The 22,416-nt window shown below is 48.0% G+C and overlaps 1 protein-coding gene and 1 non-coding gene across 2 annotated transcripts in view; both read left to right on the forward strand.

The window, feature by feature from the left end:
* Window positions 1–22,416, forward strand: part of LOC141918774 (uncharacterized) — a 35,647-nt gene that overhangs the window by 5,605 nt on the left and 7,626 nt on the right. The window contains exons 10-16 of the mRNA XM_074813639.1: window positions 470–569; window positions 5,871–5,912; window positions 7,915–8,060; window positions 8,955–9,117; window positions 15,627–15,729; window positions 21,425–21,549; window positions 21,703–21,821. Coding sequence (XP_074669740.1) covers window positions 470–569; window positions 5,871–5,912; window positions 7,915–8,060; window positions 8,955–9,117; window positions 15,627–15,729; window positions 21,425–21,549; window positions 21,703–21,770 — 747 coding nt within the window. The 3' untranslated portion in view covers window positions 21,771–21,821. The remainder of the gene's footprint in view (window positions 1–469; window positions 570–5,870; window positions 5,913–7,914; window positions 8,061–8,954; window positions 9,118–15,626; window positions 15,730–21,424; window positions 21,550–21,702; window positions 21,822–22,416) is intronic.
* LOC141918924 (small nucleolar RNA SNORD45) lies at window positions 670–754 on the forward strand. Its single transcript, XR_012621841.1, has one exon. It is a non-coding gene; the product is annotated as a small nucleolar RNA SNORD45 (small nucleolar RNA).

Genomic DNA, 22,416 nt, shown 5'->3' on the forward strand with positions numbered 1-22,416 from the left:
ACCCAGCGCTGAATAAACATACCTTCTTTATAACCTTACTGGTTGTAAAGTTGTTACTCCGCACGTCATTCTGAATGCTTCGTGGTGTATGTTGAGGTGCAAGATGCGTACGGCCGGAGGAAGAGTAAAGGCTTTCATTCTCTAGATACTGATTTGCACAGGAATGTAGATTGCTCTGTATTAAATTATGTTTAAATAATGATGGAGCAGTTATATGAAATGTACAGTTATGTAATAGTTTTGATGTACATGGAGTGTGTTTACACTTTAGTGTTCCTATGTTGTGCTCCGCAAATCTGCTTTTTTTTTTCCTGTTTAACTGGAGATTTCTGTTCAGCGGGTATTTCTTTGGTGTGCACTTTTCCCCAGAGCAAAAGCACTCAGTCTTAATGTTACTTGTTACCTACAGCTAGCTCCGCTGTAGACGAAATGTCTCACTGTCTCTTCTGTCTCCTGTTTTCTTTCTCAGGGGCACCATGGTGAAGAACAGTCCCCAGAGGGCTCTGGTGCTCCCAGACAGCAGCTTGATGGCTTGTGCCGTGTCCCTCTGGTCCCGTCTCCAGGAACGGGTGAGTGGCGTCACAATGAAATAAGGCAACGTCCTGCTTTGGGAAGAAAGTGTGCTGGCTTGGAAACCCTTGGGTAGGCTGGGAGGAGGTTGCCTTCCCGGGTCAGGGATGAGCGCTGGCATGTATTATCTGATCTGGAATTGATGTCTGTCCCAGCTTTAGCTCTAGAATTACTCTGAGACCCGGGGCCCTCCAGTTTCCTTAGGCTGTGTCCTTGGAGCTTTTCCACACTGTGGCATCTAGTTGCCGTGCCAAACTCTCACACGGCTTGAGGAGAAGGGTCACAGTTTGAATTTTCTCCCATTTCAGCGCTGGGGAGGCTGGGGAGTTCTTGGCTGAGCACTGGTGTTAGGAGGAGATGCTTTCCCATTCCCTGCCTACAGCTCTGGATACCCCAGTGGAGCAACGTTAGCAAGTGCTGGTGGAGAGATGTGGGGGTGACCGTACCCAGCCCGCCTGGGTGAGCCTGTTCCAAACGCCCACACCCTGTTCAGTCCCACCTGCACCTCCAGAATGCTTGAAGGGTCGTGATCACGTCTGCCTCGGGTAACAGTTAACAGTCACGGGTTCAGATCGGCTTTTTAAGGTGGAAGAGCAACAATGATCTGTTTTCTGCTGGGGCTGTACGTTCCATTTATGGTTTGCAGTCACCATCTCCTGGCAGGTTTAGATTAATTTTGCATATTCACATACTCCTTAAAGTGCTGTAAACGGCCACTGTTTTGCCCAGCAGTTCAAAAGTTTCTGGCAATACTACATGTATCTTGCAGTACTCTTGGACAGGCACATCGCTGGTGGTGTGTGCTTTTGTTTTTGTTGATTGTTGGTCTTTTGGAGGTTGTTTTTATCAGGAGAAGGTGACAATGAGCAGGCTTCAGCTGGTACTGTTGTTTCCTGGAATTTGTACTTTCACAAGTGAGCCGTGTCATGAGAAAAACAGGCTCAATACCAGTGTCCAGGCTGGGTGAGCAGGGACACCAGCAGCTGTCAGACCTCAGCGGTGACACCGGACTGGCCTCCGCCAGTGGTGGTGCCTGGGGCAGGTGTGCCCACCCAATGAAACAGGGCTTCTTGTCTGCTCAGGTGTAGCAGCTGCTGATTGCCTTTGTTCTTGGGGCTGCGTGATAGTTGGGGTGCCAGGGTTATGCAGTGTTGGGGTAACGGTTTTCCAGGGTTATCACACACTAGTTTTAGGGAAAGCCAGTGTTATTGGGTGCCAGCGTTATGGGGGTGTAGGCTTACAGTGAGCTGGGGTTATGGGGTGTTAGGGTTACAGGATGCCAGAGGGTAGGTGGGATAGCATTAAAGCATGTTATTTTTAGGGACAAAATATGGGCTTTTTGGTCTTGGATTCCTGGGTTGTTTGGGGATCTCTTGCCTTAGCTTATGTTCTGGGTGGGTTTTGGAGAGTCCTATTTTAGGTTATTTTCTTTTTAGGGTTTGGATAGGGGCCTCTGGTTTGTGTATGATTTGTCTTCTAGTTGGTGTGGTTTTTTTTTTTTTTTTGCTCTTCTGATGGTTTATTTTGTGTTTTTTGTCTTGTAACCACCATTTCTGGTCTAATACACCTGTCCAGGTCAGCCAGTGTAACTTCTGCTGCAGTCAACTCATTTCTGATGAGGGTTGGACTGTTTTAGATAGGTTCATACAGAATGACTGCCAGATGATGAACAGGCACTTCTGGGGTGTGGGAGGACTTCTGGCCCACAGGTAATGGCTGTTGGAGATCTGAGTGTCCTTCTGAATTTGTGTAGACTTCCAAATAGATGGTTAATTCTTCTGCCTTGGGGAAGAGCCATGGGAAGACATCAGCCACACAGGAGGAGAAGGGTTTCCCCAAGGGTATGTGGCTTTTTGCTTTTGAGTAAGAAACCTGCAAAGAGACTGCTGTCATTAAGTTTGGTGGCCTTTTGTGAAGTCCCATGTTGAGTATTGCGGGACTTGAAATATCACTGAAAAAATGGTAGAGGTTTCTCTGTGTCTTCTGGATGCTTTGGTTTTGAATGTCTGCTTGTGCTGGTGATGTCAGACTGTCCTTAACTCCTGTCTCAAGTCACAATGTGTGCTTAGGGCGAGGTTCATCACCCATGATAGCAGATGTGAATCCGTATTTCAAATAGACTTGATCGTTTTGAATTTGGGGCGGCAAACTTCTGCTCAGATCTGTTCAGTCATCCTTGGTTTTGCCTCTTCACGTAACTGGTGAGGAGCTCGTAGGAAGAGCAAGAGAAGAGTCAGTGCTGCCATTTCCATGTTGGTCACTTGTGCTGCAGTTATCAGGGTTATCTTCCATCCGCAGTTTCTTTGCAGAAATCTCTTTTAAGTCATTTTTCTGTTTTGTGAGGGGTAGTGGACTTAACGGGAAACTTTTTGTTCCTCGCTAGTGCCTCAGGGATTTACCTGTTGATTTTTGTTTCTTTGATTTTTATTTGCTGTGCTTAATTTAAAAATCTTTTTGTAGCTCTTTGGATTTCTGTCCTTAAAGAAAGTCTCTAGGATTTCTACCCAGGAGCATCCAGAAAGGATGCTGGTAGACTGCTGTCATCCTTCAGTCTAGTGAAATGTCTGGTGGTGGTGAATGTTTAATGGTGCTGTAAGTCAAATGCATCTTAAATAGTCAAGCTTTGCTCTCATTCTTGCTATGCCTGGGGAATGATTCTCAGCAGGGTGTAAACAGTGTGTTCTGCTGTGCTTTACCCATTTAAAATAGTGTATCACCAGAAAATGGTGCCTACACAGAGAAAGAACCGCCAGCGCCTGTGCTGCCTGCCCCCGCCCCCGCCAACCAAGGCATTGGGGCCCCAGCAGGCAACCTTGCACTGCCCGAGGAGATGCTTCTTGTTTGCTTCCTGCCCAGCCAGGACTGTCCCAGGAGCCTTCCCGTTCCTGGGGACCCTGGTGGCACCAGCAGGGCCATCCCCTGCCACGGCATTGGCTCTCTCTCACTGCCTGTGGAGCTGCTCACCCCTGACTACAGCGTCCCCGAGCCCACCAATGCCATCCTGAGCCTGGAGCAGTTCAGCACCATCAGGATGGGGCCCCAGGAGCTGCGGTGGGATGTGGGGATGGACCTGCCCCCACCCCAGCCTGGCATGTCAGAAAGGAGGAGGAAAAAGCAGAAGAGCACCTGGCCAAACCACCCAGCAAGCGCAGGGGTCTGACAGCTGGTGCTGGGGTGGGAGGGTGCCAATAGACCCCAGCAGGGATGAGATGAGATTGGCCCCTGGTGCAGTTGCAGGGGGGTGGGGGATGATTGTGCATTAGAACAGATTTCATGGCATGTTTGGTCTTTTTTTTTTTATCCCCTGAAAGCCATTTCTCCAGAACTGCTCCGTGCCTGTGTGAGAGCAGGAGGCAGCCCAGGGGGCACTGGGAAACAACACCCAAAGGTGCAAAAGCCCCACTGAGCCTGGTGAGCCCCAAAGGGAACTGAGCTGCCCCGAGGGTCAAGTCAGTGCCAATGGGGCAGGCAGTGGCGGGGGGGGGGGGGGGGGGGTGTGAAAACTCCCCTGTCCCCTTTGGCAGGGGAGCCAGGAAGGACAGGTCCCTGCAGGACTCGCAGAAAGCAGCACGGAGTTTCTGGGACAAGGATGGACCTTGGGGGGCCGGGGCGGGGGACATGGACACACATGACAACAAGGGCTGCAATGCCTTTGTCTTGAGCAGTGTCCTGTCTGGCGGGGACAGGGCTCGGTGCAAAGCCTTCCAAAGCCTCAAGCCAGTCATGCCCTTCCTTGGGTCCCACTGTGCTCAGCTCCAGTGCCTGGCTTTGCCTCAATGCCACAGCAATATAACTCCAAATCACCCCAGTAATGCCAAGGGAGAGAGCTGGTGGCCAGGCAGGGACCCTCCTCCCCTTGTCTGGCTGCACCTTGGGCAGCCACAGGACCAGGAAGGGAGGAAAAATGGAAGGGGGGAAACTCCGTCCTGTATCTTTCCTTTGGGAAGCAGCGTTGCTGTCCCACCGTGCTGGTGGGAGCTTTCCGGCTCTGTCCTGCAGAAGGTGCAGGGTGAGGTCCCCATCAGAGCAGTCCCCCAGTACTGGGGGTCAGCGGTACTGAGCCCCTTCCTAAGGGCAGTCCCAGCGCTGGCGGGTGGTGGCCTGCTCAGTGGGGTATGGCCTCCTGGGGCTGCTCCTGGGTGGGAAGCCAGGGGCGAGTCTGCCATAGTTGCCTCCCAGAAGGCAACCTCACCATCAGCCCCTGCTCTTCCTGGCTGCAGGTGTGGCACCAGCTTCTGGCTGCAGCACAGGGTGCGTGTCAGCAAGCTGTGGGTTCTGTGCAGTGAGAGGGCGGTGTGCGGGTGCGCACAAGAAGATGCAGCGTTGGGCCTGGACTGCTGTAGGACCCTTGTCTTCATCTGGCCCAGCAGCCTCTGCGTGGTCACTTTGGGGTGAGTGGCGGTGATGTGCACCCAGATGTTGGGCTGTCTGGGCCAATGCTCTCCCTCAGAGCCCAGCTGGCTCCTCAGGCTCACATCATGGGGTGGGGGGGAAGCAGAGGTACTGCTTTGGTTGTGCAGTGTTTTGCAGCTCGGCTTATTTTCTGAGCTGGCCCTCTGCCCTCCAGAAACAGCCCTTGCACAAGCTGTGCACTGTCAAAGGAGGGAAGCAAGGTGTGGGCTGAGGGGGTCTGTGTGTAGGCAGTCAGTCCTGTTTGGTCCCAGGAAGCCCCAGGTGCAGTTCTGGCAGAGCTGGGCTGTCGCTCCCTGCTCTGGAGAAGCCCCGTGTCTGCGACAGTGCTCCTCAGCCCAGGGGGATCCCAAAGGCAGGATCAAAAGGGGCTCCTGGTGAGACGCAGCTCAGTGAGGAGCAGAGCCTCCTTGGCTTTGACCTTCTCTGTCTCCATCTGTCCAGGAGAGCAGAAAGACATGCTTTTTCCTGCTCCCCCTGCTCAGCCCCTGTCAGTCCCTAAGCTCCTGGACGCAGTGGGAGCCTCTTTTTGGGAAGACCCAAGAACAAAGGGAGAGCTGCTTTTTGGCCAGGTCCTCCTGGTGTCGGAGTGGCTTGAGGTCCTGGTCTTTGCCTCCCACGCCCCCCCCGGCTGCTCTGGGGAGGACAGCCCTGCTGTCCCTGTACTCCAGCTGCTGGGACTGGAGCACAGCTGCAGAGAAGGGCCCTCGGGAGTGGGGGGAAGCAGAGGCATCAGCCTGATGCCTTCTGCTTCTGCTAGAAAACTGCATCGCACCTTGAGAAGCGAACCTGACCCCAGAGGTCTGGGTTTTCCCACTGCGGAGGGTGGAAACAGCCCAACCCCTGGTTGATGGCAGCAGGGTGTGATACTGGTTCTCCTGTCTCTGCAGCTCGCAAGAGAGGAAAGAGCTCTGGCTGGACACCATCCTCAGGTAAGCCCCGCTGCAGTAGCAAACCTCTGGCACCAGTGTGGCTGTCGGCGGGATGCTCCAGCTCAGCTGAAAGGCAGCTCGAGAGCTGGGGGAGAGGTACCCCCACTGCTGGGGCAGCGCTGGCCAAGTTGCTCAGCCTTGTGTTGGTAAAGTAACATCGAGCTAATCTGGCTGCCACCACTTGCTCCTTTTGTGCCTGGACTTCTTCTGATGTAAATGGTGCTGGAGGGGCTGGCAGGGGAGAGAGCAAAGCTGGGTTCAGTGATACAGAGCTCTTCCTTTGGCAGGCAAAGGAGCAGAGCCCAGGAAATGCAAGTGAGCACATTGCCCTCGATTCATCTCCTCGTGAACATCTTGGGCCTCAGTGGATCTGTAAGTGTCTTTGTCATTCCAGCTGGGTCAAGGGAGCGACTCTGCTTTGTAGCATGGACCATCAGAGGAGTTTCTCCCACTTGGCCTTTGTTCTCTTTTCTAGCTGGTGACATTAACTGCCAAGACCATTGAGGCTTTGTTTCAGTGTGAGGCAAAAGTAAGCAGTGGCTACATTTCTCCTGCTTGGCATTGTGTATGGGTGGGAGAGGCCCTAGGAGAGGAAGGTCAGCCTTTCTGGGGTGGGAAGCCATCAAGACACAGGCCTCTTTCTCCCTGGAGGAGTTGGGGCAGAAATCTCCAGTGCCGGGGTGGAGAGCACATAGGGGCAGCCTGTGTTCTCTATGCTCCACTCCGGTGCCCTGTGTCCAGCTGTGGCTTTTCTGGACCACACAGCAGCCCAGAAGGGTGCTGGGGCAGTGCCCTGTGGGGCAGGTCCTGAGTTGCTGGGTGCAGCACAAGCCTTGAGAGCAAACACCCCCATGGGGTCAGGGCCCTGAACTGCAAGTCTGTGGGATGAGAGGCGATCATCTTCATTTACCTTTGGGCAGAAGTACCACTTGCATATGGAAGGTAATCTGGGATGGGTGTTTTTTTTAACTCCTGCCTGCCCAGAGTATCCCACATTGCTGACCTCAGACTCCAAGGCACAGAGAAGTCCACAGGAGAGCCCTGGCCGAGCAGCAAGTGCAGGAGCAGCTGGAGGCAAAAGTGCCTGAGCCTGAGAACAACACATGCTGGTGTGCAGACAGATAGAATGCTGTAAAGGTCTTAATTTATGTCCAACTCAAAGGCAATCGATCCACATACACCTGGAACAGGCAGTTCATGGTGCAGTTGGGAGCATCCCCTTGGGGAGTGGTTCTCTAACCATTGCCCTTATAACATCTTGGAATTTATCGCTTTGAATAAACAGAGTGAATCAGGGTGACCTTTTCCAGAGGTTAATTGACCTTTCTTCAGGTTTCAGTGCACATCCTGGCACACAAGCCAGGGCTTCTTTCTTTGGTCTTTCCAGATGCTCATCAGATGTGGCCTGAGGTTTGTGACCGGTGCCACTGCTGGGCCCTGCTGAGCCAGAGGCACTGAGGCTCTTCTCTGTTGGCACAGCATTTCACCCAGAACGAGGTGGTCTGCGGAGGAAGTTTTGTTCTCTTACCACACGACTAATGCAGATTGTGTTGTGTTCTCTCTAGCCCTTCTTTTCTGAGCAAGGTCTCTTAGCTCTCCTGTAGGAGACAAGTACAATTCAGACCAAGTGCCCACATTTCAGATGTTCTGTCACCTCCAGGGCTCTTATGGCAGGGGGAGGAAGAGAATGTGCATGCTCTTCACGGTGAGACCCAGTGCTCTGGGCTGCGATGTCTGACATCTGCTGAGTGACGCTTGCTGCCAGGAGTCCTTCCTGAGGAGGGCAGCAGCGCTTGCAGAGCACACAGCGTCAGAGGGTCGGCAGTCACAACCGTGTCCCTCTTCAGTTGGGGTGTAGGTTTTTGCCATCTTACTTCACAGGAGTCATTCTGCAGCACAGTCTTGGGATGTAGTTTGTCCTACTGAATCAACAGGCAGAGTCATGACTTTTAAAGCTCAGCAGACCCCAACACGTGTCATTCCTTCTGCCTTTGCTTTCCAGAGTTATGTTCTGATGAGCCTGGAGACCACAGAATAAAGGTGGACATGGTGCGTCAGGCAGACGTGCACCTAGAGCAACCACCCTATTTGCTCTGCAGCCTGGCAGAAGAAGGAGGAACCATGGCCAGGCAAGCTGAAGGAGGAGAGGTATGACGCAAAGCCAGGCTCACAAACCCTGTAGCAAAACAACCCATATCTGCAGTTTCTGGAGCAAAACCGAGGCAGCAGACTGATTTCTTTGAAGCAGTTGTGCTCTGGGACTTTGCCTTGTTAGATGGCTCATCAAAAGGACAAGCCTGAGAGCAAGCTTTTTCTGTACCTCGTACAGTTGTAAGTCAAGCAGTTAGCTTAGCTGTGTTCATGGTGGTAATGCCCTAAACAAATACTTGGAAGGCTCTGAAATTCAAAAAATCATCCTCCTACCTTATAACCTAAGTAGCAGCGCAATGCACTCGTGATTTCCAAGTAGTCAATGGACGATATGAGTAATTCCCCATCAGCAGTAAGCTGGGAGGGTAAACCTATATTGTAACTCAACCTTACACATTTGTTTTTTCAATCTTGCCTTATAAGGATATAACAGGAGATCCTGTTTGTTATAACAAACAGGGTAGAAAATAGGAATGCTGGAAAGTGCAGAAAATCCTGGACCACCTTCTGCTTGCCCCACGGCTAACTGTCATCTTTATTTGCAATCCCAGTAAAGCCACATGTCTGGAGATCAGGGCATGCTGAGGCAGCAGGAGAGGCTTAGTCTGGTCAGTCACAAGACACACGCCTTTCAGATTTACCAAAAAGAAAACCGGTACCTCAAGGAGGAAGTTCCCCTCCAGCCTGTGGGGGTTTTGCTGCTGCCCAGGTTGAAGCCTGCTTTCCAGCACTTTCTCCTGTGAATGCTTTTTGCAGAAGTAGAGGCTGGAGGGACCAGATGCTGCATATACTGATGTCCTCGGTCACTGTGGTTTTTGCTGAGTCATTCTTCCAGATCAGAGAAGTGGCAGCTGAAGTCTGAATGCTTGACAGGTGGCATTCTCTTGGCAGGAACCTTGCAAAGGACGGCGGACATCACCACTGCAGGCACAGGAGGAGCCCTCCGCGCAGTCGGCACCGTGGGCATTTAATGAGCAGGTCCTGGCTGAGCTTTTTGACTCGTCCTTGCACATCATTAGCGAGAGCGACTGTTCTTATGACTCCACTGAGAGAGGTTTGTGTTATTTTTTTCTTTTTCATATGTGAATGTAGCAATGTAGCAAGCAGAATAGCCATAAAACAGACTTGACAGTCCCAATCTGTAGTATTATGTGCTAAAAGGAAACTTTTTTTTATTTCTTTACAATTGTAGCTAGAAGAAGGGAGAAATGCATGTCCAGTCCCTGTTCCAATAAATAAACCACAATGAAGAAAATAAAACGGAAACCAGCATCTGGAAGAGCAACTAGATAGATGTTGCCCAACTTTGCCCAAAACTTTAGATTGTAGAGCTTAGTTTTCTCGAGTGTGTTGTCTGCAGGGGTTGGGTAGGGGGTCTCCTGATGGAGGTGGGAGCTGTGGGAAATTCAGGCCTGTTGGGATCCCACCATGTAGCAGCGGGTAGTGACGACAGGCAGGCATCCTAAGTGGGGTGAATTTACAGAGGAGCTGGAGAGGGCCACAATAAGCTGAGAGGCTGGGAGCCCCATTTCTTCATCCGATTCTTACTGCTGGGTGCTGCACGTGTCCCAGGTAGTGTGATAGGGAGATGATGTGCAGCCTTCTCCCAGTTCAAAGCTAAATCTGGCCCTGCAAATTCCAGGTGGATTCCTTCTCCAGTGAAGCAGACAGCAGAAGAGAGCTTTCCTTGGGCTGCTTTTGTGTTGACCCTGATGTCCTTGATGTAGTGTGAAACACTCACCCCAGTCTTTAGAGAGGAGCCAGGCACCGAGCTGTTCAGCGCTTTTAAAGCTGGCCTGCTTCTAGGCATGCCCAGGAACAAGCGTTTCCCACAGCTGAGAAGCTTTGCTGATTGAGACAGGGATTGCCCAAGTGAGGTGACAGACAGAGAGAGTGCTACTTCCAAAATTCTCCCTTTGGAGCTGGTGACCTGGCATCCTTTCATAAATCCAGCCTCCAGCCACTGTAAGGTGTACATCGCTTCCCCAAGGCGCTTGAAATATATTGCCATCCATTTCCCTTCAAGCAGAGCAAATAGTAGTGCCAGGTATATGAAAAATCTTCTGTGGTGACACTGCGTGCTTCCTTAGAAAAGATAAGTATCAGTTCTAAGTAAGATAAGTCTGTAGGTGGATTTACACATCCATTTTTATAAAGCTGTCATATGCAAGTTGAGTATCATGTTATATGACTATCTGTATTTTTTGAACCTCCAGTCTCAATGTTCCTGATCAGGTTGGTGTAGCAAAGTAGCATCTTTCCGTCTCTGATCAAAAGAGCCTTTTTTTTTGAAGAGGAAGATAAGTTGCCCAGACTGTTCCCTTCTACTCTGTGAACATGCATTCCCCCTGACAAGGGTCATTTCAGGCTGAGGAGAGACAACTGACAGGAGCCAGTTTTAAGGTGGTGTTGGAACAGTTCAAACTGTGTATAGAAACACAGAAAAATATTTAAGTTGGGCTGATTTCTATATGAAGAATCTCCTCCAGGTCTATAAAGCAGGAAACAAATACTTGTAATGCCCTTTGTCTGTTCCAGAATCGCTTGTGGCTGCTCTACAAATCCATGAATTGAAAACAACTAAGAAACACGCAAGCTCAGATGATAGCGATATGCAGAATCTACATGACGGCTCTCAGCCACTGTCAGTAGTTTGTAGTGACTGTGTTTAGAGAAGAGCTTGACTGGTTGTGGTTTCACAGCATACACAAGTCACATTCCGTATTTATTTTGAGATCTGCAGTGCTTATAATTTGCATTAATGCAGTTTCCATTACTACCAAAACGATAGTATTTAGATGAGATCAGGAAACTGCTTCATGAGCTAAATTTTGACTATTTGATAACAAACCTTCCAAAGTGAGAAGAGTAAGCAAGCTAGATGAGCGAAAATCAAGATAAAGAATTAGTTTAGATCAGACCACGAGCAGTATGAATTGAGGGGAAAGAGTAAAACCAAGTTTAGATCTAAAGGCAGGGAAGCAGTATCCACACTGCAGTTATTCCCCAAAGTCTTCTGTCTGGTATTGAGCTGGAAGTCTCCTCGCCCAGCAGGTTTAAACATCTGATGGAGACTCACACTGGAAGTTTTGCTCCACGTCTCCTCTGACTGCATCTTTGCCAGCTGCCCGAGTTACCAGCTGTTACTGCGCCGTGCAGTCAGCTGAGCCGTGATTAACAGCTCTGTCTGATGAGGGAGCACCGGCACGTAGTCGGGTGGACGTCTGCCCACGAGTGGGGAGTGATCGCTTCACTGGGCAGCGCAGTGGGATGGGGAGGGGCTGCCTGTTGGTATCCTTAGGGTTGGCAATGCCAGGCATTGCTGTGCTCGGCTTCTCACCGTCATTCTGGGAGTACAGCTCCCACCTCTGAGCTTGATGACTGAAGTGCATCAAAAATAAGAGGGGGCAGTTGAGTACTGCAATCCAAGATCCACAGCAGAGACCGTGCCAGGCAGGAACACACCTCCAGCCGTTCCCAGGAGATGCAAAGAGGAGTGACCATCTCCCAGACTTGGCCACCTACTTGTAGTCCTGGGTGTGCCCACGTGCATGCCTTGGCTTCACTCTGAACTGGAGCCAGACCTTCTCTGTGAGTGCAGGCAACCAGCACGTTTCATTCCTTTGAAATATGGCCTGTGCTAGTGCTACCGCCTTGTTTTGTGTCGCAGCAGAGCAGTTAGAGCTTGGGGAAAAGATCTGAGTTCAGTGCCGTCCTTAGACCAAAGGAGTTCAAATCCACACCTTTTCTAAGAGTTCCTGAACCACTGCGAACCGTGGAGCGTCCTCAACTTCTTCCACTGACTTTAGACCTCATGGTAGTGGAGAGTATGAGACATGGGCAGAGGGAGAGCATGTGGGAGCAGCTTCTGCCACCCAAAGAACAGAGCAGTCTGTGTGGAGGAGAGTGCTGAGTCCTGTTCCTTGATCCCAGGACTATATTTGCCTTTACCCAGTTACTGTTTGACGCAGAATATATAGAATCATAGAATCATTCAGGTTGGAAAAGACCCTTGGGATCATCAAGTCCAACCATCAGCCCTACTCTACAAAGTTCTCCCCTACACCGTATCCCCCAACATCTCATCTAAACGACCCTTAAACACATCCAGGAATGGTGACTCCACCACCTCCCTGGGCAGCCTATTCCACTGTCTAACCACTCTTTCTGTGAAAAATTTTTTCCTAATGTCCAGTCTAAACCTCCCCTGTTTCAGTTTAAAACCATTGCCTCTTGTTCTATTGCTAATCACCTGTGAGAAGAGACCAACACCAACCTCTCTAAAATGTCCGAAGCAAGAGTCTCATGTATAGTCATAGTAAATAAGTAATAAGTCAAAGGCCAGGGACTGGAGCCCAAACCCAGCTGTGGGCCTGACATTGTGGATTGAGTATGTTTCCCACTGGGAGACTTTGCCCTCAAAATGGGTCATTTTTAGGGGTGTTAGCTGAAGAAAAGCCTGAAATGCTAAAGCAAGACTTCATCACTTCTTTGCAGCTTCTTTTTCTTACACTTGTCAGTGCATGTGAGCAGTGTGGTTTGCTTTCCTAGATGGTGTACAAAAACAATCTTGCAGGAACAACCCCATATTAAGTAGAAAAGAAGCAGTATTAGTGATTCCTGGAAATATACTGCTTATGCTGGTGAAGATTGGAACTGGAGATGTAGCTGAGAGTTAAAGGTTTTAAGAGGAATTAAGATAAATCCCTTAAAAATACTGGTCCTTTAAAAAGTGGACATTACAACTGAATTCTCTCTACTTTTCCAGCTGCTTCTAATGGGTTTGCTGGAACTTTTTACACAGTCAGGTGCTCTTTCTTCCCCTGGGGTCTCTAAATAAAGCCATCTACAGAGACAGCGTGCCACTTATTCGTCTGGTTGCTGCACCGGTGTGGTGAACATACATGTTCATATTTTAGTCTTTTTACCATCTGACAGGATGCTTTTGAAGGTGAGGAAGCTCAGCAAATTAAGTGCTTTACGTTTTTAGGACAAGCTGTCTCTGTCAGCACTGGTTTACTTACAGCTCTCTTTCACTGTGTGACTATATGCAAAACCTAGCATCAAGACTGACATATATATATGTATATATATAAAAAGGTCATGTTTATGCAGTAAGAAGATGAGTAAGTTAAATTCTGTGTTTTCTATACCTTGGTGGTTATGAAACATGGTAAAGTTGCAAATAAGAAAGACTTACACAAAAAAGACTAAATTTTAATAAGCTTGTATGCCTCCTGAGTTTTGGGAATCCAGTTCTGCTGCTCAGCTGTCAATGTTCCTGTCACAGATATTACTTGGAACTTTTTCATTTTTTCCCTGCTGTAATCTTAACATTTAGATAGCAAATGGACAACAAAATGCACGGAAGGAGGTCTGAGCTTTGTTCTAATGGAAGGATAAAGCTTAAATGCTCAATTGCAAGCAAAATTTGAATACTGAGGCCATCAGACCATACAGCAAGGTATCCAACCATCTGTAATGGCGAGCAGGAGCAGACTGGGGTGTGACACACCAGGCGTGCATGTGTGGTTATTGTGTGGCTCTGGGTAAGGAATGTACCCAGGAGAATATGTTGCAGTTGATATTTTATGGATAGATGCCATGTTGTTTGGCTTAGAGATGTTTACCAAATGGGAGGAAATATTTTTTAAAGTCTCCTAGTAACATTGCTGTTGAGCTCTGCTACACGCAGAGCTGGCTTGAGCATAACTAACACACTTGGAACCAATACTAGCAGTGACCCCTTTAATTTTTAAGATTGGTGATCCTGTAATAGCCACATGCCTAATTTTCAGCATAAGTAGTCTCCTGTGCTGGGTGCTAAGCTTGCATGTAGCTGTTATCAGAATTGGGGCCAGACAGGTTAAGTCATATTTACAGACACAGCACCTGCTCTCAGCTGCAGTTCAGTCTCTCAGAAAGCTCAGCCTTGAGGTGGTTCCATTGTCAGGCTCTGCTAACTCTTAGCGGCAGCCCTTCCCAGCACTACGCCCCAAGCCAGGAGGGTCAGGGAGAGGCTATTATTAAGCCTTGCTTCCTAAAAATCCTTTTGATAAGCAGTATCTGATTATGATGTGGTTTACTTAAGCTGAGACGAGCCTTGGCTAGGGCTCCTGTTCCCTGTGCCACAGCCAGGACTTGGCTTTGGAAAGCTGCCGGCATCTTGCAAGGGCAGGAGTGTTTTGGGAACCCGAACACCAGAGGTATGAAATCTGTACAACGTGTTTACCTGTTCAGGTCTTACTTGGAAAAGTTGATTTGGGAGGAGTGTGATACCAAGACAGCATTTGGTATCTTAGTCTCTTAGAAGGGAGAGTTTTGTTTATCAGGAAAAATCTGTTGCAGCTTCAGACAGAGTGGTTGCTGGATGTCTCATCCTCTTTAAGGCTGTGAAGACACGGGCTGACAAGGCCTTTTCCCACTCCTGGGTATTCAGGGGTGCAAGATGTGCCCATCACCATCAGCTCTGTGAAGGATTTCAGAGAGATTGTGCACCTAAAGGTTTATCTGCCCCATTGGGGATGACAGGAGCTGCAGCAGCATCTCCCCTCATGGGAATGATGGCAAAAATGGGGTTCCTGGTACATCTGCAGCGCTGGCTGGGGGTGTCTGTGCACAGGATGGCGCCCAGACATTTTCAGGTGAGAGATGCTCCCCCCTGACCAGCTGTTCAAAGCATGTTGAAAGCTTATTTCCAGCCCCTCAGATAAAGTCATCATACACAGTTGTGGCTGCAGCGTGAGACCTGGATATGGCTTGGGATGCTTGCTGTTTGAGTGACAGACTGAAAAAAATCCTCACTCTACGGTGGGTTTTTCCAGACAAGAAGATTGTCTTAGTACACCTACCTAGGGCTAACCTCAGCAAAACAAGAGCAGTTTTCCTTGTATATGCCAGAGCTTGGGAAATAAAAGCTGTGATCCATAGGAAGTCAGTAATTGAGTAGATGGCCTAACCGCCGAGAAGCACTTGAGAGCCACGTGTGATTATTGGATTATTTAAACGCTGTTGGAACGGCCTTACTGTGCCTCTGGGCCCCATGAAAACCTGCATATGTGTGCACATATACCCATGCATCTACCCTGTTAGCCAAGGCATACATCAGCTCAGAAACCAAAAGGGAAGCAGCTTTCCTCCCAGCACGTAGCATTTTCATGTGGTTCAAAGCAAGAGAAACCTACAGTTACAGCTGTGTGCTCCTAATCACGGTGGTCCCAAAGGAGCCATGTGAGCAGCCTCATTCACGCATTGGTGTCTGTGAGAAGGCAAACAGGTTGTCACAACAAATGTCCCAGCTGAGTCCTACCACAGCTTCTGTAGCATTGAGGGGTTTGTGTCCAGATGTTTTTTCTACTCTTGTTGAAGTGCCAGTTCTGAAGAAATGTTGAAAATCTGGAACAAATCCAGCACTTGTCCTCAGAGATGTTTGAAAATTCACACAACTTCTAACGTTCACACAGGATGGACAAAGGAAGGATGCTTGTGATTCACTGTTATTTTGAAAACAGTCTTTGAGTTCTAATTTCTATCATGTTTTGACTCTTCCTTTTTCCTTTCCAGGGAGTGAAGATAATTTTAGCTCTTCAAGGAGCGAGGGCAGTATTTCAGTGCCTGGAGTCCACGCATCTGCTTCTGGAAGCACAAGGTCTTCTTTTTCTTGCAAGTAAGCAAAGCAATTTTTCCTGGATAGTGCAAGTGCTGCTAGTGCAGAGATAGACTGCTGTGTAAGGTCTTGCAGCTAAGGCATACAGTATCACTAATGTGAGTGTTAAAACAATTTGGGTAACACTGTGCTCTCAGACAGTGGTAACACTGATGAGAACTGTGATAGGAAAAAGAAAAAAAACACGTTGTAGTTGGAGGACAAAAATTGTGAATGTGCCAGATCAGCCAACTGCTATTTTTTTGTTGTTTCTTCGTAACAAGTATGGGAGATACAATCAGGGAAGACAGAAGAGGCATCGCCTGGAGTGGAGGAGGAGACAACTGGGTGTAGGTTAGTTAACAGCAGTACTTCTAACCAGTTAACTTTATCCTTTTGGTCTTACCACTGTTTTCTCTTTGTAAGAAACTGTCAGCTCAGCATGTATCTTTCCAGATCATTATTTTTTGTAGGAAGAAGTAAACAATATTGCTTTTGATGCTTTTTCTTAAACACCCTTGCCCAACCGTTATATAACTAAAACTAAATGAAAGTTAAAAAATTATCATAGTTATCTATCTAAATGAACCTTTCATGAAAGATTTCTGTAAGATCTCTCCCTATCACATGTGAAATGCAAATCCAGACAGCTTGCGAACGCAGAGGTGTTGGGATGGAGCGGCGCCTGTTATGCTCTGCCCAGGCAATCCCTGCTGCTTCCGTTTTTTGAAGTGGGTGGAAAGAGTTCAAATGGACAGGACCAGTTTGCTGCCCTGTGTGGAGGAGCTGGCAGGCAGGCTGGGACCAGCAGCGGGACACCCCTGTGCTTAAGTCGGAGACATCTCCAAGGTCATAGGCAGAGATCGGCAGAATGATGCTGAATGGGCAGTTTCTTGTTTTGAAAATGAGACCCGTTGTCAGTTTGAATCCGCAAAGGAATTCCATAGTACAAAGTTATTTTGTCTGTAGTACAGATAGTACTATGATGAGTAGCTTTCTTACAAGGATGGGCAATCAAATATCCAGAATACATATCTACAGCAGTACAGATACATTTACACCCTCAGTCCTGGGGTAGAGGTCCAGTATGATCTACTTGCCAAACTTGTCCTGGCTATTTTCCTCTCCCCAATTGTTCTTTCACAATATTTAGCACCAGGTGTTTGTGAGTATGTTGGCACACGGGGCATTTGGCAATTACAGTTTTGATCATATCAAGTGACTTTGTTATGCCATGCTCTTGAGCCCACCTGTAAGTGGCTTTTTCTCCAAGATGCCCACACTTTTGGTGTGCCCATTTTGCCAAACCTTCATGATCCTCCTCCTGAGGGAATTTCAGTCCAGCTTGAGAAATTTTTGCCTGGTTGTCTGCAACAGAGTTATAAAGTCATTCTGAAGTGTCCATATTACTATGAGCATTAACATGAAACAGTTTCTTTAGTCCTTTGTACTATTTGCCAGATATCTTTCCAAAGTTCCTTTCTCCAGACTTCCTTGGAATATATTTTCCAGTCTTTGGCTACCCATGTTGGCAGCCAGGTAGCTAATCCATTAGCCACTGAGCCAGAATCAGTATATAAATGGCATTCTCCTAGATCTTCTTGTTTCAAGGACATATAACTGCATATAATTCAGCATATCGGCTGCTTTTCCCTTCTTCCATTGTGTCTAAAAATTTCTCTGAATGAGGATAGTAAGCTACCACTTTCCAAAATCTTTTTCCTCTTATATACTTAGATGACCCATCAGTGAACCAAGCATGTTCTTTTTCAAAGGGCGTTAATTGATCTAAAGTTTTTCCCCATCGCACTGGGGATTCCCCTTCGGCTGTAAAATCGGGGTTTATTCCTTGATCGCTCACGGGGGCAGTAGCTACTCGCTCATGGAGGGTAGCTACCCTGCCAACTCCTACCTTGGCTCTATCCTGAATATACCATTTCCACTTTATGATACTCAATTCTTGAGCATGCCCAATTCAGTGGGTTTTCAGAGAAGTTTCAACCCATTGCGTGATAGGAATTTCAGGTTGAAGAGCCACTTCGTGCCCTATTGTAAGCTGTTCCATTTCTACCAGTGCCCGATAACATGCTAACATCTGTTTATCAAAAGGTGCATAATTGTTTCCTGCCTCCAGCAACTTTTGTCCCCAGAAACCCAAGGGAACCTTTTTCTTTCTCTGTTTTTGCCATAGGCTCCAATTGGCATGTTTACATAATTTACATTCAGCTCCGCTTCTCCATCCTGCACGGGCCACAAATCTAGAGCCTTTTGAATATCTTCCTTTGCTAACTCAAAAGCAGCTTGCTGTCCATTCCCCCATTCAAATTCATATTTTTTCCAGGTTATCTTATACAAAGATATCTTATACAATCCTAAATTGGGAATATGTTGCTGCCAAAAGCCAAACAGTCCAATAAATCTCTGTGCCTCATTCTTATTTTGTGGTACTGCAAAATCCAAAATTTTCATCAAGCTTTGGGTAATATTTCCCGATGTCCACAATGCCATTGAATTCCTAAAAATTTTGCCATTTGGGATGATCATTGAATCTTGTTAGGATTAATTTCCCAACCTTTCTGCCTCATATGGTCCACCATCCGTTCGAGTATTTGTTGCACTTCCTCCTCATTGTTTCCCTGAATCAAAATGTCGTCTATATAATGAACTATTTGCATATGAAGATGCAGTTTTATCTCATCCAGGTGCTCAGCCACCATGAGAAATGGTTCTGCTGTGCAACCATCCCTGAGGCAATCTGATAAACGTATACTGTCATCCCTGCCACATGAAGGCAAATTGGTCCCAGTGCTCCTCTGCAATTGGGATAGTGAAAGAGGCGTTAGCCAAATCTATTACAGCATACCATGTTCCTGGATGCTTCTGAACCTTTTCTATTAAAGTAATAGTATCTGGTATGGCTGCCATAAGAGGCGGGGTGTGTTTATTCAGTTCCCTAAAATCTACTATCATTCTCCATGACCCATCACTTGACAGGCCATACCGGATAGTTCCAAGCTGTGGTAATTGATTTCAGTACCCCTGCATCCAATAGATCTCTAATTGTCTGTGATATCTCAGCATGCCCTCCCGGAATTCTGTATTGCTTCATAGTCGCTAGTTTAGTAGCAGCTGGAATCTGTACAGGAGGCATTTTCACTTTCCCTACTAAAATCATTCCAGTACTCATACAATTTTTCACCCCAAACTGATATTGACCATCTGGGAGATTCAAAGTTAGTCCCTTCAAAATGTCTATTCCTATTATATATTCAGGAACAGGGACAATCATGACTGAATACAGTTGTTGGGGGAGGTTTCCTGTTTTCATTTCTATTTGCGTTTGTACAGCTCCCATCTGTTTTCCTCCCAAACCTGTAATAATTACAGGTTGTCCTTTAAATTTCTTGGGATTCCCATATATTAAGGAGGTCTCCGCTCCTGTGTCAATTAAGGCTTTTACATTTTGCGAGGACTGTTTTTTTCCAAAATATTTGGAGGTCTACCTGGGGTCGCCGGTCTTTCCGCATCCATTGCACTGGAGCTTGGCCGTCACTTCATTCTTGTTTATCACACTGGACCATTTCCCTAGTCTCTTTCCATGGGTATAAATCAGAATACAGCTCCCAGTCCTCCTTCTCCCCAGAACAACTGATCTGCCTGCAGAGGGCCCACTGCGTACAGATGTGGAATCCCACTGAGGCTCAAGAAGAGGTGCCGTAGGCTGAGTGACCCCTGGATCCTTAGTTTTAGAACTCTGCACTTTCTTGCTGGGTTTATTCAGGCCTCTCTGTTTATATATTCGCCACAGCTTGTCAGTTGGAACACCGTCAGTTTTTTCACGAGACATGCCATCTTTTAACAAAGCTGTAAACATTTCATTACGAGAAATCCTGTTTTCACTGCCTTTAGGGCTGTCTTGAGTATGTCGATTCCCTGCACTCCTTTGGGGGCCCCACTCTCCCGGGTCATTCAGCTGCTGTATTTTTTCTATTGCATCACAAAGGGGATTTCCTGTCTCATTAATCAAAAGAATCATGATTACATTTTTATATGCCTGTGGGGCAGTCTTAATTCATTCACCCCTTTCTTTTCTTATACTGTGCAACCCGTACTGCAGGTCTTTTGGCTACAGTCTCATAAGTATTGAACTTATTGGCAAGCAACTTATTTTGGCACTGTAACATTACAATTTGACTCTGCAAATCACACATTTGTCACTCCATGGGAAAACAGTTGTTCTTTCAGTTGGTGCTGTTTCCAGTGTGCTGCTGACAAAATCCATCTCTGTCTTCCTGAACCCACAATTTCTTTTCCTTTTTCAATAGGCAATTTTTTGGATGTATTTTAATGCATCCAACCATTTGGCTTCTTTCAGCCGTCCTTCCCACTGTTCGCACAGTTCTCCGACCTTAGCCCACTCGAGAGCTAGTGAACTATTGGGAGTGCTTTCCTATTCGGGAATTTCAGACAGAGCAGATTCATTGTGCTTAGATTTAAAAAGTGACATTTTGTTAGAATCCTGTCCGCAATGCCAAATTTGTTTTGCCAATTGATGGAGTCAACAGAAGGGACACAGACACCAAGTTAAAAAGATAAGCTTATTTTACTTTAGTTTAAAGCAGCAGAAGGAGTAAACAAGGTAATGTACCAGATAAAGAATAAGCAAGGTAATGCACCTGATCATTACCACATAGGGTTAGCTATAGTGATTAAGAAAGATACATCACCAGTTGCCCCAATACTTTACCATCATCCAGATCCATGCTTCAGCTGGGGAGCCCTGTCACAGCAAAGGATCAGAGAACCGCTCCCAGGAATTCGGAAGTCCTACACAGTGCGTCCACTCATAGATGAGGTCTCCATCTTCGCTGTGAGAGGGTCCAGCTTTTATACAGTTTAACAAACAAATCATGTAAAAAAAGGGGCATGAAAACATCTGGTAGATTGGCTTCACTTCATTCAGGTGCTTCCCAGATCCGTCCAGGATCTCAGGCATATCCGAGGAGTTCCTGTCTTCTAGGAAACAGCTGGCTTAGGGTCCAAAAATATTCTTTTACCTATAGTTTTCAGAGGATACTACCCTGGTCATATTTCATGCTGATATGATGCTGACTGGGAGGTTCACTCAGAAGTCAACTCCTAGGTTCGAGGCCTATGGTTCAGGCTTTGGTTTGAGGACTGTAGTTCAGGCCTTTTTATATCAAGCGTATGGAGTAGGGGCACTTGAACCCCTATAGCTCTTTCAGTGGGACTCTAACCCCAAGCCAACATCCTCCAAACTTTCATCTGGTAGAACTTATCCAAGAGGAGACTCGAACGCCTCATACCTTATAGCCTAAGCTGGCGAGGCTTTCAGCACATCTTACGGGCAGGCAATCAGAAATCCCAGAAGAATGCCTTTAATCTTACCAGGTGACTTGTACTGAGCTCTTCGGTCTGGGGATCGGAGGTTCTCCCTGAGAATCCCTTGGTGCCAGGTGGAGATCCTGTGGTCCCACGGATTCATCGAGATTCAGAAGCAGTGTCCCATCTGGGGTGCCTAAATGTTACTGTAAATCCAGTGGGTGTGTGTGTGACCACAGTCACCACGCAGCTTGACCCCCACTAGTGTGGCTTCTAGTTTTAACTCTTTCCTTTTAGCGGTTGAGAAGTTTTGGTCTTTATTGGGGCGGGCGCACCTGCCACAGGACTCAACACTTTCTGCTTCCTTCTCCAGCAGACACCCATCACGGGAGAGTGCCCACACGTTCAGAGCGGTGTCCCAGAGGCACGGCGACACAGCTGCTGCAACATCAGCAAGTGCCTGTGTCCAGGAGGCAGGGAGCAGGGCAAGGAAGAGGGGTAAGTTGCCAAAAGCACCAATCTAGAGCTCTGTGTGGGATCTCTGTCTCCCCACGGGCTCGGGGAGGAAGGACTAAGAACAAGGGCTCTGCCAGGCAATCCCTTGCTTGAGTCACTTTGTCCTAACAACCAGCAACCCCTTGGCTTCCCCAGGCGCTGGCAACTGCTCCTGTGCAGCTCCTGTGTGGCCAAAGGCACCCACCAGCGCTGCTCTGACCTGAGGAACGAAGAAACCTCCTGGGAGTGTGACAGCTGTGCTGGCCTGGGCACCGGTAAGAGGCAAAGCACCCGCGTGCCCCTGGGCTGGGGCCAGTGTCCAGGCTAAGCCTGGTAGCAGGGACTTAAGCTGAGCTTGGCTCCAGGAGCGCCGGGGACACCACGATGGCCTCTCCCACCCCGGGGCTGGGTGGCCGTGCTGCTGACCTTCTTGCCTCCCCTCACAGCCTCCAGTGACAATTTAGAGCTTGCCAGCCCCAGCACTGCCAGGCAGGCAGCACTGGGTCATCCTGCAGCTCCCCAGTGCCTGGAAGCAGCAGTTACTGCAACCACCCCAGGCCAGACCGGGTGTGACACCACGCACGATTAGAGCATCGTGCACAAAAACCATACAACTGGCCTGGAGAACGCTTCTGACCGGTCACACATCAGTCCCAAGTGCTGGCCCCTATCGCCAGCACAATAAAGTTGGCTGCTCACCCCATCTGCACCAGGAGATCCCACATTAAAAATGTCTTGGCACATGTCAGATCAGCTCTGAGAGCATCCGCTGCCTTCTAGTGATAGGTCAAGAATCTTTAGTCTCATGCTAGGTTTCCACCTGCAAACACTTCTGTGTACTTCTTGCATCTGCTTCTGTCCTTACAAAAC

Source organism: Strix aluco, chromosome Z (assembly GCF_031877795.1).
Source record: "Strix aluco isolate bStrAlu1 chromosome Z, bStrAlu1.hap1, whole genome shotgun sequence".
In the NCBI taxonomy this organism is placed as follows: Eukaryota; Metazoa; Chordata; class Aves; order Strigiformes; family Strigidae; genus Strix; species Strix aluco.